The 19,834-nt window shown below is 34.5% G+C and overlaps 2 protein-coding genes across 2 annotated transcripts; both read right to left on the bottom strand.

Annotated features, from left to right (window-relative positions):
• Positions 1-13,209: 13,209 nt before the first annotated feature.
• On the bottom strand, positions 13,210-13,908 carry LOC127136735 (uncharacterized). The gene has a single exon (XM_051063262.1). It carries the CDS (start codon positions 13,906-13,908, stop codon positions 13,210-13,212), a length of 699 nt encoding a protein of 232 aa, XP_050919219.1.
• Positions 13,909-14,464: 556 nt separating this feature from the next.
• On the bottom strand, positions 14,465-15,021 carry LOC127136734 (uncharacterized). The gene is made up of 2 exons (XM_051063261.1): positions 14,691-15,021; positions 14,465-14,646 (listed from the first exon to the last, which is right to left on the bottom strand). Exons 1-2 carry the CDS (start codon positions 15,019-15,021, stop codon positions 14,465-14,467), a joined length of 513 nt encoding a protein of 170 aa, XP_050919218.1.
• Between the last annotated feature and the right edge of the window lie 4,813 nt (positions 15,022-19,834).

The raw sequence follows: 19,834 nt of genomic DNA, 5'->3' as shown, positions 1-19,834 counted from the left end.
ACTTTCATGTCGAAGCAAGTTTCAACATTCTTTCGTCTCAACTCCTTACATAATTGAAAGTTTTCACCGTGTTCTAGTTTGGTTGTATATTAAAGCAAAATAAAATTATATTTAATTATTATCTATCTATGATATAAATAATACAATATAAGCTTGGTATGTCGTGTAACCAAAATGGGAATCAACGTGTGAGCAATTTTTTCAATGTACTTAATAAATATCTGCAGGTGCGATAAAAGAATTTGTTTGTAGACTACATTTTTTGTGTAGTCGCCATCTTCTCCTTTCAATTTTTCTTCCCTGGTTAAAACTCTTGTTGTAGTCTGTGAAACACCCCTGGATAAAGCCACATATAACTGTCCATGACTAAAAGCATGTCGTGGAAGATATATTCCAACATTTGGAATGGTTCGTCCTTATGATTTATTTATTATAATTTCAAAACTTAGTCGCACAGGAAACTGCTTTCTACTAAGGAAAAAAGGCATTCCATCACTTGTAGACGTTTTTATTTTAATTCTAGGCAAAAAAGCATGTTTTCCTGCGTTGCTTCCTGTCAAGATTTCCACATCTAACATATTCATAAATAAACCACGACATAATAACCGGGTCTCATTACACAATCCATATCTAGGATCTAGATTTCGTAACAACATCAATGGTGCACCCTTTTTTATCTTTAGAATATGTGGTGGCAAACTACCTTGTGCAATTGAGTTTAAAAATTCTTTCTGGTATAAATTATGATTATCTCCTTCAACCTCGTCAAACGATAACAAATTATATTCTTCTCCTGGAAACTGATCGATAATCATATCATTCAATTTCTGGACATCATCATTTGTTGGTGTCAAAATAGCTCTTTGTACCATATATGTGGCATCCCAACCATGCTATTCTAAATTAGGAAAAATATGTTGGATAAGTACTTGTATGGAATATTCACTTTCCCATGGGATTGCAATATGTAAAGGTTGAAGGAGAAGGGCGATCCAAAACGCAGCGGAATTTAAAATTTCTCCTTTAGTGATCCTTACGAATGGGCATGATCAGTGATAGAATAGTTACCTCTTGTGACGATTGAAACCTTTGATGCAGATCTATGGAGCGATCACGAACGTCGAACGATGACAACACCTCTACTTAGTCCACACGAACGGATTCCTTCAATCTCAGTGCTAGCTGCTACAAATGAAGGCTTTGAGTGAGTGTGTGTGTGTGTGAGAGAGAGAGAGAGAGAGAGAGAGAGAGAGAAACGAAAATGCAACCGCACTTAATCCTTCTGCACAAAGGTTCTATTTATAAAACCACTTGTGTGGGCTTCAAGCTGAAAAGTCCACTTAAGTGTATATGGCCCATATCTTATAATATGCCAAAATCACTTAAGCACGTGGTACCTTACCATATTTCCTATTCTACTTAAGTACACCGTACCTTACGATGTTCTACAATTCACTTAAGTGCACCGTACCTTACGGTGTTCCTTAGTTACTCTATCTCTCATCAATCCGTCCTTTGTGTGTGACCCTGTAGGTTTTCGCGGCATTGATAATTATATTAAATCATGCATTTGACATAATAAACAGTGAGCGGTATCTAGCAACAATCACTACTACCCAAGACACGAAAATGTCATGTGATCTGACAAATCCTTCTATGATAATACTTATGTGTACAATTATCCTTTTGCCCTTATGTCTATATTGAACACAAGGCATAGATCGTGTCATCCTTGTCCAGTTCAATATTGGACCCATAGACATTTATCTTGTTACGCAGGATGGGCAAATTCCATCTAGGTCACTCATGTCCCTTAGCATGCTTCATGGAGTACCCATCAACTGTCTTTATGGTCATCCAGTTACGGACAATGTTTGATCAGCAATAAAGCACTCGACTCTACATTTAGGGTCCATAGCGGTTTTAGGTCGAAGGGTGGTATACACCATTATCACCATGAGAATAACTTATGGCACTTTGCATAACATTCTATATAGTATTCTCATAGAGGGTCAATCCAGTATAAATATTACTCTTAATATTCATACCTATGTTTAAGACTTGATAACTCCTTATCCATGATCCATGAGATGTGATCATCAGTCTATATACATAATAGTCTTAATGCTTTAATGTTAACCCACTTCACAATAAAGCTCAACTACAGATACTTTAAGAATAGTGTCCTTATGTTTAATGTGATCTCATGATTAAGTCATACTTGATACATTAAACGGACTAGCTATCCTAGGGACTTTATTAAACAATCATAATAAAAAAAGCCTTTTATTATTAATAAATAATTCGATACAAGTACCAAAAGTATTGGCCTCTAGGGCTTACACCAACAATCTCCCACTAGCACTAGAGCCAATCAGGCATACCCCTAATGCCCATAGATCTAGTATGGTCATCATGCTTCTGCTGCGCAAGAGGCTTTGTCAGTGGGTCAGCAATATCGTCAAGTGTAGGTACTCTGCATATTTTCACATCTCCTCTATCTATTATCTCTCGAATGAGATGATAACGCCTAAGTATGTGTTTGGATTGTTGGTGAGATCTAGGCTCCTTAGCTTGTGCGATAGCACCATTGTTATCACAATAGAGACCAATGGGATCCACAATGCTAGGAACTATGCCAAGTTCACTAATGAACTTTTTGATCCAAACAGCTTCCTTTGCTGAACTTGAGGCAGCAATATACTCGGCCTCGGTTGTAGAATCAACAACTATATCTTGCTTTGAACTTTTCTAGCTCACAGCGCCACCGTTTAAGCAAAACACATAACTAGATTGCGATCTAAAGTCATCCTTATCTGTCTGGAAGCTAGCATCGGTGTATCCAATTACAACCAGCTCTTTCTGACCTCCATATATCAAGAATGAGTCCTTAGTCCTTCTCAAATACTTAAGGATATTCTTGATAGCTACCCAATGAGCATCACCAGGGTCATATTGGTACCTACTCGTTGCACTTAAAGCATACGAGACATCTAGTCGAGTACATAACATGGCATACATGATAGATCCTATTGCAGATGCATATGGAATCTTATTCATGCGATCCCTTTCTTCCTTAGTTGAAGGGGATTGTGTTTTTGATAGACATAGGCCATGTTGCATAGGTATGAATCCTTTCTTGGAATCATGCATATTAAATCATCTCAACACTTTGTCTATGTATGTACTCTGACTTAGGCCAAGCAGTTTTTGTGATCTATCTCTATAGATTCTGATTCCTAATATATAGGCTGCTTCACCTAGGTCCTTCATAGAAAAGCATTTCCCCAACCAAGACTTTACTTGTTATAGGGTAGGGACATCGTTTCCAATGAGTAATATGTCATCTATATATAATACTAGGAAAACGATCATGCTCTCACTAACCTTCTTGTAGACACAAGGCTCATCTTCATTCTTGATGAATCCATATTGTTTTACCGTTTCATCAAAATGAAGATTCCATCTTCTGGAAGCTTGCTTCAATCCATAGATTGATCTTTATAACTTACATATCTTTTGGGCTTCTTCTGGTATGTCAAATCCTTCAGGTTGTGTCATGTACACATCCTCAAGAAGATTCCTATTAAGGAAAGCAGTTTTGACATCCATTTGTCATATTTCATAATCATGATATGCAGCGATAGCAAGTAAAATCCGAACAGATTTAAGCATTGCAACTGGTGAAAAGGTTTCATCATAGTCAACCCCATGAATTTGTTTATATCCTTTTGCAACCAGTCTTGCCTTATAGGTATGTACCTTACCATCCATGTCAGTCTTCTTCTTGAAGACCCACTTGCATCCTATAGGGTTAACTCCTACAGGAGGCTCTACCAAGGTTCAAACTTATTTTGTGTACATGGGATCCATTTTAGATTTCATGGCTTCTAGCCACTTCTCAGACTCGGGACCAGTTATGGCCTCTTGGTAGGTCACAAGCTCATCTTGATCCGTGATTAATACATCACCTTGATCAGTTATGAGATATCCATATCTCTCAGGTAGGTGACAAATCCTGCCCGACCTACGTTGGTCTTGTTCTACTTGAGCAGGTTGCTCTTCCACAACTACTTGTGTTTCCTTCTCTAATTCCTCCATAGGTGTATCAATGCTTTGTGATTCTTGAATTTCTTCAAGCTCTACTTTCCTCCCACTGATTCCTTTGGAAATAAAATCCTTTTCTAGGAAAACTCCAGTTCGAGCAACAAACACTTTGCCCGCAGAAGGATTGTAGAAGTAATACCCTCTTGTTTCTTTAGGATATCCCACAAATAAGCATTTGTCAGATTTGGGCTCAAGCTTAGTTGAAATTTGTCGTTTCACATAAACTTCGCAACCCCAAATCTTCATGTAAGACATATGTGGTTTCTTACCGCTCCATATCTCATATGGTGTCTTCTCAACCTTTTTGGATGGAACACGATTAAGTGTGTAAGCTGCTGTCAATAGTGCGTATCCCCAAAAGGAGTTTGGAAGATCGACGTGACTCATCATGGATCGGACCATGTCTAATAGAGTTCAATTTCTTCTCTCAGATACACCATTCCATTGGGGTGTTCCAGGAGGAGTAAGTTGGGTTAGGATCCCACACTCTTTCAGATGGTCATCAAACTCTAGGCTTAAATACTCACCACCTCGATCTGATCGAAGAGTTTTAATATTCTTACCTAGTTGGTTTTGTACTTCATTCTTGAATTCCTTGAACTTTTCAAAGGACTCTGATTTGTGTTTCATTAAATACACATAACCATATCTACTGAAATCATCAGTGAATGTGATGAAGTACTGAAAACCTCCTCTGGCTGGTATGTTCAGTGGTCCACATACATCAGTATGTATGAGGCCCAAAAGATCATTCACTCTTTCACCTTTTCCTATGAATGGAGACTTTGTCATCTTTCCAATTAAACAAGATCTGCATGTCTCATATGATTTATAATCAAAAGAGTCCAAGAGTCCATCTTTATGGAGTTTGGAAATGAGTTTCTCATTTATGTGGCCTAATCGACAATGCCAAAGGTAAGTTGGATTTAACTCATTAGGTTTCATCCTTTTAGTATTAATGTTATAAATAGGCATTTCGAGATCAAGGACATATAGTCCATTGCTCATTTGTGCAGTAGCATAAAATATATCATTCAAATAAATTGAGCAACAATTGTTCTTTATTATAAATGAAAAACCAAACTTGTCCAAACAAGAAATGGAAATAATATTCCTGCTAATTGCAGGTACATAATAACAGTTCTTTAACTGAATTATTAAACCACTAGGTAAAGTCAATACATAAGTTCCTACGGCTAAAGCAACAACCTTTGCTCCATTGCCAACTCGTAGGTCAACTTCACCTTTTGCCAAATCTCTACTTCTTTTTAGCTCCTGCACATTTGTACAAATGTGAGAACCGCATCCAGTATCTAATACCCATGATGCAGAAGTAGATAAATTTATTTCAATAACAAAAATACCTGAAGTTGAAGTCTCTACTCCATTCTTCATATCTTCCGTATACTTTGGGCAGTTTCTCTTCCAGTGACCGGTCTTACCGCAATGGAAGCAGGTGCCTGCCTTTGTTATGCCTCCACTAGGCTTCAAAGCAGCAACAGTGGGTCTGGGTTTAGCAACTTCCTTGCCTTTCCCTTTCTCACCCTGCTTGGTGGGTCTTTTGTTCTGTCTCTTTCCATTTCCGATCATCAAAATGGACTTCCCTTTTGACTTCAGATTCTGCTAGCAGTTCTTAACATGGCTAGCAGTTCAGGAAGAGATTTGTCCATATCATTCATATTGAAATTTAGGACAAATTGACTGAATCTATCTGACAACGATTGCAAGATCAAATCAGTCGCAAGTTCCTTTCCGAGGGGAAAACCCAACCTTTCAAGGTTTTCCACATACCCAATCATCTTGAGCACATGGGGACCTACAGGGGATCCCTCAGCTAACTTGCCTTGAAAAAGGGATTTTGAAACTTCAAACCTTTCATGCCTTTCTTGCTCTTGATAGAGCATCTTCAGGTGTTCGATCATATCGAACGCTGCCATGTTCTCATGTTGCTTTTGCAACTCTGAGTTCATGGTAGCCAGCATGAGACAAGCAGTTTCATTGGCATCATCGGCATGCTTCTTATAAGCATCTCTTTCTGCCTTAGGTGCAGAACTAGGAGGTTCCTCTTCAGGAACAGGTTTCTCCAAGACATATAGCTTTCTATCATGTTTGAGGATAATCCTCAGATTTCGGTGCCAATCCAGAAAATTTGTCCCAGACAATTTTTCCTTGTCAAGGATTGATCGCAAAATGTTGTTAGAGGTGTTTGTTGTCATGGTAATCTACATGAAATTAATGAAAATATAAGTATCAATAACATATTTAATTAGGCCTTTAATTAAATATGCTCCCACTATTTTACTCAAAACAAATGACCCTCATCATTTGATTCGGAAAATCCCGTTGGAAGATTTTCTAGTGGGTCGAGATCCATATTTCACTTTGTTCTAAGTCCGCGTAGGCGGATTACACAAAACTAGGTTATTTAGGTAGGAACTCCTTCCAATTGTATCTAATGCAATTCTCGAATATTTTAGTTGGGTGAATAACTCCTTATTCCAATCCATCACATGGATCATGTCCAACTCTTGCTTCTAAACACATATAATCTTATTATAATTTGTTTAGTTAAGTTTGACCCATTGTTTTAGCAATTGGATATTACAATTATCCCATCGCACCTTACTAATATAGAACATGCACCTCGCGTAGGCGAAACTTACATTATCCGATACTAGTCTTGATGAGTGCTAAAACTTGGAAAGCATAAACTTAATATTTAATTTAAGAGAATTGCAATTATTCTGATCTCACCGACTTATTTATCATATAAATCGTCTCTCACATGCATCAACATACATTCACATGCATCAACATACATTCACATGCACCAACATACATAATGAAACAATTATGGCCCCTAGCGCAATTGTTCTCCCAAGTCAATGAGAGAACCTAAGCTAACCTAATAACAATCTAAGCTTCTCCAAGTAAGATCTTCAAGGTTGTCCTCCTTTGATATTAAATTCTTCTCTTTCTTCATAACATTACATTATAGAAACTCGTTTTACATACGAGGGAGTGAGATGAGAAAAGAAGTTACATTAAGAGATTAAAAGAGAGGCATGACACGCAGGTCGTATTTTAAAATCCCAAAGCAAAATAAAGGAAAACTAAGGTCATAACTGATCACCACAAGACAATAATAATAAACACATTATTATTATTAATTTTAATTCCTTTAATTAATTAAAACTAAATTAAATTTCGGCGATCGAATACACTACACAGAGTTAGTCGGGGGTTCGCTACCCAGTCAGCGGGAACAGGGTTTCCGCTGCCCGGTCAGAGGACGGGGGTCAAGGGGGCAGCGCCCCGCGCCGAAAATTTTAATGAACAATTCATTTAAAATCGACGTCATTTTTGCATCAACATAACTCTTGCGCTGTCACAAAACAGAAAAATCGAGAATTCTGAATCTGTGAATGTGACGACCGTCACAAAGCATGTTACGAACGTCATGCGGCCAAAGCTTTGAAACAGTCAACAACCATTGTGAATGTGACGACCGTCACAAAGCATGTTACGACCGTCACGGTCAGCTTGTTACGACCGTCACAGGCACATGACGAACGTCACGCGGCCAAAATCAGCGCTTTTAAAAGAGTCAACAGACGTGATCCAACAAGCCCTCAATTCACAACTCTTTGACGGTATAACCCTTGTGCCGTCACTAACCCTAATGCACCAATTTCAGACCGTCAAACACACCTCGAATGTTGATTCAGTATGATTAATCCATAGGTCATTGCTTCACCATACTAATGTCGGATTCCGAAGCAAATGACAATTGATCGCTCAAAGGAAAATAACCATTGCTTCACCATACCTCGTAGTTCGGGGTAAAAATCTCAAAAGAAGTTGGTGAATTGATTGGTCAAAAGCCTTAAGGTCTTTTGTTATCAAAGGGAGAAAACTCAACCTAAAACCACAAATCCACCATGTGAGGAGAGCTTCAACATGCTAGTGAGGGGTTAACCCTATAATAAGCATGGAAGACTTATAGTCCATCACTAAGGATATAGGTGAGTATTATATCAACCTCAAGGATAACTCAAACCTAATAGCTAATGTTTATGAAAAGCTTCGGCAAGAAGTGGCCATTGAAACCACAAAAACAATTGAGTGAGTTGTATTTACCAATGAAGAGTATTTACAAAATATGGTCAAAGTTGACTTAGGATTCAATTCAAAATAAGTGTTATGAAAAGAGTTTGACAAATCAAAAGCATAGTGCTTAGGTTTCTAATTTTTGAAAACAATGTTAATGTTTGCACAAAAGTTTGGCTTGGGTTAGAGTGAAGGGAAGAAGAAGAATGGCTAGGTCCTAAACAAACAAAGATGAAGGAAGAGAAATAAAACCACATTGGAGATCCCTTCTTGAGATCATAGTATTGATCCAAGTTGCTCCCATCCTTTGGAATTAGAAAGCAATAAGCACATAACTCAAGCAATCAATCAAACAATCAAGCTTCTAGGAATCTTCCAATTGGCTTTTGTATCTCTCACTTTGGATGCTCATGACAATGGTTCTTCTATTGGGCAAGTTTGGGATCCCTAGCACAAGAACACACAAATCAAAAAGTTCCACAATGCAATAGAAAGAATGGACAAGAGTGAGTTTAGAATTAGGTCCTTTCAATTCATCTTCAAGCTTTAAGCATTCTAAAGGCATGAGGCCTAGTTGATCTTTGATATTTTCATAACATTCTAAAGGCATGAGGCCTAGTTGCTCTTTGACTTCATTAGCATAGGTAAGGTCCTAAAATCTAAGTCCTTTGTCCACTTGCATTGGGTTCACACAATCAACAAAACAAGCACAATAGTATATACACAATAATGTGCTCAAGTGAGCAAAAGAAAAATTGCATAAACATAAAGATGAGCTCAAGTGAGCAAAAGGCAAAAGCAAATGAAATAATGTACAAGAATATTAAATTGCATTAAAGTAAATTGCAAGAATTAAATGACTTGAATTAAAGTTAGTGTTAATAGTTAGTGTTAGTGTGCCATAAGGCAATTTAGCGCTATGTTAAGCAATCGTAAGTGGACTAATGTAGTAGTCACACCTATCTGAGGCCGGTCAATAAAACTATAGGCAACAAACACGAGTTAGAGACCATGACTAGTAAGCCAAGCTCCTACAACTTGTCATGCCAAAAGAAAAGAAGGATGATCTTGTATTGATTTAGGTTTTTTGCTTGACCAAGAAGCAACCTATCCTCAATGCAAAGCCATTCACTTGATCTTTGATCAAGATGAATTAGATTTGAATCAAGGAAGGTTAAGCCTCTCATATGTCAAGGCTAACCATCAATCTTTAACTCATTGATCAAAAAGAAAAAAGATGAAGAAGAAGAAGAAGAAGAATGTACATGAATTGAAATTCAAATGAAATATTCAACACACATTGATCAAACATCAATAGAATCAAAGTCAACCAATGGTAAATAGAAGCAAGATGAAGTTTAGAAGTCAAGAAACAAATAAAATATTTTTGGTATTTTTGAAAATTAAAATAATACTTGAATTAAAATAAACAATTAAAGGTCAAACTTCAAATCCATTTCAAATCAACTTGAAAAAGTCCAAATGGATCATTTAAGAAATAGATGAGAATATTTTTCATAGATTCATCATCATTCAAAGATGTTAGGAAAATATTTTTGCATTTTTTGAATATTGGAAACTATTTAAAATGAATTAAAAATAACCAGAAAAGATAAAATTCACAAAAAATATCAAATGACAAAATAAAAAATATTAAAAATCATTTTCAGAAAGTAGAATTAAAAAGGGAAATAATGCAATTGGTCCCATATTTTTTGGATTTAAAATGAAAGAGTTATGAATTTTTGAAATAAAATGAAATTAAAGAAAATAAAATAGAAAAATCAGAAATTAGGAAAAGCCTGGCGCGTTGGATCTCATTTCATTAAATGAGGTGGCACATCCAAAGGTGGAGAGGCACGCGCGCACGATGGATCAAAGTCAAAGGCGAAGCACAATGGATTTAAAATGGTCATAACATTGGAAGACTGTGATTAGATCTGGAGATAGCAATCAATGGTCCAGATTCAATCTGGCATGGTGGACAGTGATGTACACCGCCTTCTTCTCTGACGAGCATGCCATCTCCGATGGAAGTTACAGGTTATGAAAACTTGATGAAAACATGTGATCCTCATATCATTGGAAAGTTGGGGTGATGTACATCACCCCTGTACCATTGGTTTCTCCTCTAGACTCTCATAGAAGGAGAAATCTGAGAGAGAAAATTATGGTGTTCAATCTGAACTTGACGGACTCGTGAAATTAAATACACAATTCAATTGCCTCTCATGAGAGGACTTCAGAGGAGCCAACAAACACAAGAAATGAGCAATATATTTGGAGTTTCGAATCAAAACAGTTTGAGGGAAAACCATTGAAGAGAAGCTTTCAAACACTTGATCCACTCCAATTCTCTTGTGAAGCTTGTTCTTGAGATGGAAAGGAAGTGAGGCTAAGGAATTAGAGCTCAATAATCAACCAAGGAAGTTGAAAATTGAGACTGAAAAATTGAAAGAGAAATGCAAAAATTCCTTTGAGTGAGGTGAGGATTCAGTTTTGCAGCATGTAAGGCGCCTTAAGGTTGATTTGGAATGAAGCTGAGCACATGTATTTATAGTGAAGCATGATGCAAGCAAGGTGAAATTCATGTGTGCATGAAGTGAGGGCTTCCATGCATGGGCATGTACAGGCGCATGGGAGGCCCAAATGCAATGGCAATTGAGTGTTCAGATGTAAGCAAGATGAATTGGACTTGCAAATCTGAAGGAATTGGCTTGTGTACAAATATTTGACATGATTTCCATAAATGCACATAAACTTTCATCTCTTCGAAAATGTACCTTGCAAAAATGAAACATGGTCATGTGGGTAATGGTTGGAAAGGCCTTGACATGAGGAACAATTGTTATGTTGAACAAAAATCCATTTGGAGTTGGGAAATTAATGAAAACTGATCATAAAGTTCAAGGTGCAAAACATGTGTATGAGAATTTTGTCAAAATGGACCAACTTCAAGCCCTTCTGTTTCAATGATGCAAGCTCCAAATGACAAAACCTTCAACGTCAAAGTTGTATATATTTTCAAGACAATCAATTTGGACTTAAATTTTGAATCATTTGGATTTTTTATGAGAAAGGTATGGGCACTTGAAGTTGGACTTTTTCACATTTTAATGACTTTGGTCCAAAGTGACCTATAATGTTTTGTATTATCACATGTACTTATTTTAGGATTTTGAAAATTTGTTCAACATAACAAATTAAGTAGACATATTAAAATTTCCAATGAATTTGATCCCACCTCAAAATCATGAAAAATGAGTGAGTTAGGTTCTTGGGAAGTTGACCCAAAATTAGGGTTTTAGTCAAAATGACCTATAATGTTTTGAAATGGATGATGACCTTCCAAGATTCAAATAAATTGTTTATGAACATGAAAGTTGTTCATATGGTTCTTAAGAACATTTTTGATCTTGGGGTCATCTTCATTTGACAAACACATCAAAAGTTAGGTCTCAATGGATTTCAAAATGGTCAGATTAATTGACTTATCAACTTCTCAAGTCCAAACTTCAAATCTTGATGAATTTGTGATTGAGGATACTCACATAAGCTCAAATATGCATGAAATTATTAATTAAAGAACTTCCCTAGATTGTATTTGATCATGGGTTGAGGTTGCTTCATGAGCAAGGCACAGTTGATGCACAGTTGAATTAGGGTTTCCTTGGGAAACAGTCCTCAAGCCCTTTGGTTTATCTTGATAAAATTGAAAAATTGAGATACTTGGGAGGCATATATGATGATTTAGAGCTTTTTGAACCATTGTCATGCTTGCTTTCAACTTCATCCAGCCACATCAATGAGTATAGGGGCCTCCTAGGAGCCTTGGATCACATGATTGCTCAAGCTACAAAACAAAAGATATTAGTGACATATTTTTGTGATTTTGGTTAGTAAACAAAATAAGAAAATCAATACTATACAATTCAAGCATGTTGGGTGGGCTCAAACCAACTCACACAAGTCCCAACCCTAGGGTTAATGAGCCAAGATGCTATGATCCTTGAGGCAAGATATAAAGTGCAATGATATGATGCTATGAGGGATCTTAGGGTCAAAATTACGGTCTTACACTACCCAAGACATGAAAATGTCATGTGATCTGAAAAATCCTTCTGTGATAATACTTATGTGTACAATTACCCTTTTTCCCTTATGTCTATATTGAACACAAGGCATAGACCGTGTCATCCTTGTCCAGTTCAATATTGGGCCTATAGACATTTATCCTGTTATGCAGGATGGGAAAATTCCATCTAGGTCACTCATGTCCCTTAACATGCTTCGTGGAGTACCCATCAACTGCCTTTATGGTCATCCAGTTACGGACAATGTTTGATCAGCAATAAAGCACTCGACTCTACATCTAGGGTCCATAGCGGTTTTAGGTCGAAGGGTGGTATATACCATTATCACCATTAGAATAACTTATGACACTTTGCATAACATTCTATATAGTATTCTCATAGCGGGTCAATCTAGTATAAATATTACTCTTAATATTCATACCTATGTTTAAGACTTAATAACTCCTTATCCATGATCCATGAGATGTGATCACCAGTCTATATACATAATAGTCTTAATGCTTTAATGTTATCCCACTTCACAATAAAGCTCGACTACAGATACTTTAAGAATAATGTCCTTATATTTAATGTGATATCATGATTAAGTCATACTTGATACATTAAACGGACTAGCTATCCTAGGGACTTTATTAAACAATCATAATAAAGAAAAAGCCTTTTATTATTAATAAATAATTCGATACAAGTACCAAAAGTATTGGCCTCTAGGGCTTACACCAACAAAGGTAACCTCACCATGTCATCTGGTTTGGTAGGTTCAACACCATCACCAATGCGAATAAGAAATTCTGCAAACTCTTGATCATGCAATGATCGCATATTTTGATGCAAATGCAAAATCTTGGTCTGATTCCATAAATGAGACTGAACAATACACGTTGAAATCATTTGTGCCTTAGTACCTTTTCTTACAACAGGAAGAACTTGACAAAAATCCCCTTCCCATGATCAGAACTTTTCCACTAAATGGAGCATTGTTGCTACAAATGTCTTGTAATGATCGATCTAAGGCTTCCAAACAATTTTTGTTTGTCAGTGGTGTTTCATCCCAAATTATTGCAGCAACAACTCTAATGAGATTTTCAAGATCCTTTTGCTTTTGAATACCACAAATGGAACTCGGTTGAATATCAATAGGTATCTTAAATTGAGAGTGTGCAGTCCTACCACCGGGTAACAATGTTGCAGCTATACCAGATGATGCAGTTGCTAAGACAATTTCTCCTTTACTTCTTAAAATTGCCATTAATGTTCTATAAAGGAATGTTTTACCTGTTCCTCCTGGACCATCAACAAAAAATACCCCACTGTGTTTTTGAACAATTACATTCATAATGGTGTTGAATGCAATCATTTGATCATTATTTAACTTAGCAACAGATTCAATATCTTCATTGGGGATATCGATCGCTAACTCCTCTTGTATGATACTTGGAATTGCACCTCTGTCTATTGTATTAGAGGGTAAAGATGGGAGATCATAATCTTCAATCTTTTTACCGTGCAGGTTTAAGAGTTCATTCAAGTCCTTCAACAACATATTAGTTAAGTTTGATTCCACAACATTGTTAGCTGTTTTATAATCCTCTACCATATGTGTAAAAAAACTCATTCCAAAGGCCTCTAACATCAGTAGGTTCACAAAATATTAAAATCGTCACGAATAACCTTCGTAAAGCATATGGCATTCGGAGACTCGTAGCCTTAACCAAACAATCACAAATACTATGATCAGTCTCTAGAAATCCCCTATCCTCGGCTGATTTTTTGAATGTACTAAAAGTCATGCCATTATTTATAAGAAGATATTCCCAACTGGTTGGACCTGTGACATGAGATAACAATAGTCGCAAGTAAAACTTATCTCCCTCCGAAGGTGATACCGTATAGATTCTCCCGATAACTTTTCTTGTTGATCGTCTATGATGTCATTCCATATCCCGCTTGTTCCAACAATAATGCTCTGGAATCTCTCTATACAGATACTTTCTTGCTTGTGGATCTCGTAGATTCAATGCAAAGAATTGTGTGAGCATTGTTTTGGAGTTGCGTTCATTATTTAACACATCTGCAATTTGTTGATGATCATAAAAGCGCACTTGATGGCGGTTCGGCAAGTGGATATGCAATCTTTCAACTGAAGGATATAATCAGTAAAGAGTGAATAGAAATATTTTCCATAATGCCTCGGGAGCACAAATCCATCTTGCATCAACATATTGCTGAACTTCATCCATGTATGATCCTTTATGAACCTCCATAGCCACACGATCAGGGCCCTTGTACACATATTTGTATAGATACTTGATACTTTTAATGCTACTGCAAATCTCTACATTGATGTGACAGTCATACTTTAACAGTAACTTATCGTACTATCATAATCTTTTGGGTCACGCAACTTATCGTTACTTTCTAAGACCAACAACATATGCACATGCGGCAGTCCTCCCTTTTGAAATTCAGTGACATACATGTAGCTTTTAACTTTACCCAAGACTCCTTTATTAATAACATCATCCTTCAATTTCTCAAACATCGAACGAAATATTCTTTTTAGCAAATCTGGACGATCTTGTGGTGTTTGAAAAGGCAAAAGTTTTGATGTTATCTCACTCCAAGAAGGATTGCATGTCATTGATAGAAAAATATCTGGTTTACCGCCATTAAGAACAATAGTCATGCCATCTTCATAACGTTGTGTCATGTCTCAACGGCCAATAAATGATGATGGCAATATTGTTCTTTTTCCAATGTTCTCTACGATGATTCATGAAATGCATTAGTATTAGAATATATGAATTATTAGCATTAGAAGTACAACTAGTTATTAATCTAAAACTGTATATTTATGCTATATGAATTTATACCTGCATTAGTTTCACCAACATGCAAAGCATCATGTAAACCTTGGTACAATTCAGAACGTATATCACTTTGGTGCTCTTTAATCCACCTTAATCTCCCTGATTCAATTTGACATAATTGTCTACAACATATTGTTGCAACAGTCGACCCGCATTTAACAACATTGATTGATCATTTGGATGAACCTACAGTTGATTGAAAAAAATGTCGGTGTTAAATGTACAGATTTTTAAACAACGCTTACCTAAGTAGATTATCTACTAAAATTAATCCAAATTTACCTTAAGCATGTAATTGTAATATGCTCGACATGACACTCTTCGTCCATTGCAATTTATTGTGTTGATGTCCCAACCATGTGTCCCAAATGGAAACAATACAGGGTATTGCAAAGGATCATAATATCCCTTTGTCTCTTGAACTTTCTTGAGATTTCCATCACAACGAATGACATTAATATCCCTTCCATAATCCATAGAATCTGCATCACATCCAACAATAATTGCCGCAACTTGTTCAACAGTTGGAAGATTGTATTGATGGTGATTACTTGGAAGCTCCTTAAGTATGAGGCTACATTCACTGATATTTGGAAGTATTGAAAGTTGCTTGAACCTAATTACAAAAGGATTAAACTGATGGAGCATTTTCTGTAATTTGTGAACTACATTTTGGTGCAGCTGTGGATTTTCCTGCATTCTATTATGTAGCTCATTATCGGTGTCGTAGATGTATAGTTGTAAGAAACGCGGTCTGACACCCTCATTTGGATAGAAACCTCCTATGTTATGGTAAAAAGTACCTTGAGCACGAAATATGTATATACCACGACCAGATGCAAGAATATTCTCATCAACGTGAATACCAATTGAAGTGAATGAAAGCACATGGTTATAACTTCGAATATGTTGCCTAAAATGTTTTCCTTCAGATGAACCATCCAAAAATAATTGTTGCAATTCTATAGAAGCATCAACTCGTGAGAATGATACATTTCCACCATTACAACACATGTCACGTGATTCATGATGAAACAATCTTGCATTGCAGTGTCTACAGGTAAATGGATGAGGCAACCGGGATTTTGCCATCATCATATTATTTTTGAAATTTCGAGCAATATTGTGCTTTGCTCGAAAAACATGTCCTGATTCTACAGGCATGAGTTTGATATTGATTACTAAATATTATCTAAAATCTAAAATACAAATAAAAAATATATGCAAGATGCCTCAATTATTATATTTTAATATTGCATGATTTTAAATTTTATGTCACATGAGCAAAGGCTACGTTTATTTCAAGCAAAATTTTATGAACATACCTGAGAACGACGTGATAATGCACCATTTTCTCTGGCGTCCATGTTAACATATGATATTACTGCGTCCTCCAAAGCTTCATCAACATCCATATCATCTGATACAAAAATAATAATTAATATATATACATTTGTAAAAATTAATACTCGCATACTTATAACTATATCCCTTATACCTGTATCGGATTGACTCGTGTTGTTTCATTGATTAGGTGATGTGCAATTATGATCTGCGGGTTTAAATACATAAAATAATATATGATGAAAGCGAACAAAATTATGAAATGTAATATATAATATATATATTGATCATCACCAACCAAGTGCAACATCATTAACATGTGTAATTCTACTTGGGCTGACTTCACTGTCATGAGTTCCTTGAAAGTGTGATCTTGAAAAAGTCATATTTGTAAAATTTTGAAATGGAACTCTCGACTGACTGTTTATAGGGCGAGATGTTTGAGCTTGTTTCTCTTGCTCTTTTCGCCGCCTATAATTTTCACGTCGTCTCGACAAATTGTTTTCTCTCTGCCCGTTGCTCATATTTTGTCTCCTCTTCCTTTCATTTTTGGCCCTTCTTGACCTCTATTGTTGACTTGATATTTGACGGGTATTATTTTCCATTTTATTAATGTAATTGTCAACTAGAAACTATACCGAATCCTCTACAAAAATAATTGATCGAAAACCGATATATCATCAGAAGATGATTTGATATAAATTTTCTTCTTCAACCACTACATATTATAGACTAAATAAAATTAATTATGCATGTTATAAGTTACCTATACCTATATATAGATGGCATAATTTATCTTTAGTTCTTTTTAAATAAACAAAACAATATAATTAAAAAACATTGTGTACTTGGTAATTATTTTCATACTATATACTAATTTAACTTGATAAATAATTTACCTTAAAATTAAAATTAAAAAAAATTGTATTCTATAAGAGAGAACAAAGTCAAAATGCAATGCAAAATAAATATGAAAGAGCATATCACAAAGTTGATTATACAAATATTTTGAAGTTATATTCGTTTGTATTTTGTTACTTATCCTTTCTTATTTTTGTTAGTGGTGTGGGGTGTTTCTATATGTATCTTAAATGATCAATGGATGCATCAGATTCGAGTCACATTATATTGTTCATGTGTCTACAAAATATGCACTTATACTTGTAAATGAGTTTAAGTTATTACATGCATGTCAGCCACGTGCGAAAGAAGCATTTATACCTGTTACTACCTAGGCTCCATTTTTACTTCATCTCTTCAAAGTTTACATTTTTCTCAAGTTTAGTTTATCAATTCTTCAAAACATCTTTATCCTTTAGAACACAACTACTCACCATGACTTGCTTCAATCCTAATCTCCCACTTCTTGCATCTCTATATGCTTTCCTTTTCCTTTCTAATCCAGCTCACTGTAGTGATACTTTTCTTCTCTCTAACACTTTCTATTCCCTTACATTTAAAAAAAAAATTATCTCTTTTGGTTACTTTTCCAGAAACTTTAAATTATTTCAGTAACTTCAATTGAGTCATGCATCTTTTTCATGTTTCTGCATTAAACTTTGAGGGTTTTAATAAGAACACCACACAATTTCAAGTATACTATAAATTTAAATAAGTTGTTGGTTTTCGCAAATAATCTATTTTGTACTTTTTAGTCATAATATGTTGCATGGCGTACATAAATGTTGATAAATTGATGTTAACGTTAGCACTACAACAGATGGAGTCATAATATAAGAATTTAATTATTAAAAGTGAAATAATTATAAATAGGTATAAGTGATATTTTTTAGTGAGATTTCATTTCCGTTTTTTTCACATAATATTGAATTTGCGCATTCAAAATAATTTTAATAATTAAATTATTTCTACTTAATCTAACACAGTTAAAATACATTAAATATATCACTTATGTAATAATTATGTAATATATTATTGTATTACACTTTATTTAAAATACGTTAAACTAAGTGTTGCAGTGAATAAGATGAGTTTATTATTCAAGTTATGAAAATATATTAAAATAAGCATTACACTTTGTACTTAATAAACTTTATTATTTTAACATGTAACTTCTTGGTCAGAGAAACAAAATAAATTTCACTATTCCCTCTTTATAATAAAGTTTTGAAACCATTATGAGGCGTTATATTGTAATATCGAATATATTATATATGATATTCTCTATTCCTTTTTAAATGATTTTATCAATTCAGTATTTATTTATTATGCTTATAAATAGTTATGAATGTACATTAAGAATGTTTAATATGTTATCCCTGAATAAAACTCCCAGTATTAAATATGATTAATATGGTATCTCTCAAGTTAATGAAAATTGTCACGTGAAAATAATAATACAATATATATTTTTCTAATTTTTTTTTCTTCATCTCTACTCTAATATTTTACTATATATTCTTTTCTTCTTTATCTCTACTCTATTCTTTTACTATAAATCATCATCTTCATACATATCTTATTGATTTTTTAAAATATTTTTCAAGTTGTTTCAAAGTAAAGTTGCTACATAGACTTTTAAGGTTGCTAGAGAGTAAAATAATAAAATTATTGATTATAACTATACTTATTTTACGATGATCGCAAAATATTTTAAGCCTTCAGGTGAAATTTTTTTTGTTTTAAAAATATTTTTTAAGTTGTTTCAAATTAAAGTTGCTACAGAGACGGTTAAGGTTGCTAGAGAGTAAAATAATAAAATTAATGATTATAACTATACTTATTTTATGATGATTACAAAATATTTTAAAACTTCAGTTTATATTTTTTTTGTTTTTACAATATTTTTCAAGTTGTTTCAAATTAAGGTTGCTACATTGACTTTTAAATTGATTCTAACTATACTTATTTAACGATGATTACAAAATATTTTTAAACGCCAGGTGAAAAAAATTGTTGGTTAATTAATGTGCTTTTTTGACACAATTACTGCATTTATAAACTTTAGAATTTTAACATTGAATTCAATTTTTTTTTCTTTTGTCATTCAAACTTTCCTTTTTATATTTTTAAATTTATAATTTATATTTCATACATATCTTTTACTATAATTTGTTTTCAAAATAAAGATTATATGAAATTATAAAAATATATTAAGTGTTGCAGTGAAATAATAATTGTCTTAATATAAGTTTCAAATTATGAAAATAATTATTAAATTATTATTGCATATTTTATTACTCACAATTATTAATAATTATAGTATTAAATTACCCATTTAATTAGTAGAGTGTCATATTTTAATAATTATTTTCATAATTTGAAGCTTATATTAATTTTAATTATTTT

The sequence above is a fragment of the Lathyrus oleraceus genome, chromosome 4 (assembly GCF_024323335.1).
Source record: "Lathyrus oleraceus cultivar Zhongwan6 chromosome 4, CAAS_Psat_ZW6_1.0, whole genome shotgun sequence".
In the NCBI taxonomy this organism is placed as follows: Eukaryota; Viridiplantae; Streptophyta; class Magnoliopsida; order Fabales; family Fabaceae; genus Lathyrus; species Lathyrus oleraceus.
This window is presented reverse-complemented; position numbering and strand designations above follow the sequence as displayed.

Excerpts from the sequence above, each read along its gene's own strand:
- LOC127136735 (XM_051063262.1), bottom strand. The coding sequence starts at position 13,908 with ATGGTAGAGGATTATAAAACAGCTAACAATGTTGTGGAATCAAACTTA.
- LOC127136734 (XM_051063261.1), bottom strand. The coding sequence starts at position 15,021 with ATGACACAACGTTATGAAGATGGCATGACTATTGTTCTTAATGGCGGT. Across the intron at positions 14,647-14,690 it reads TGACCCAAAAGATTATGATA|AGATTTGCAGTAGCATTAAA; the intron begins GTACGATAAGTT and ends ACATCAATGTAG.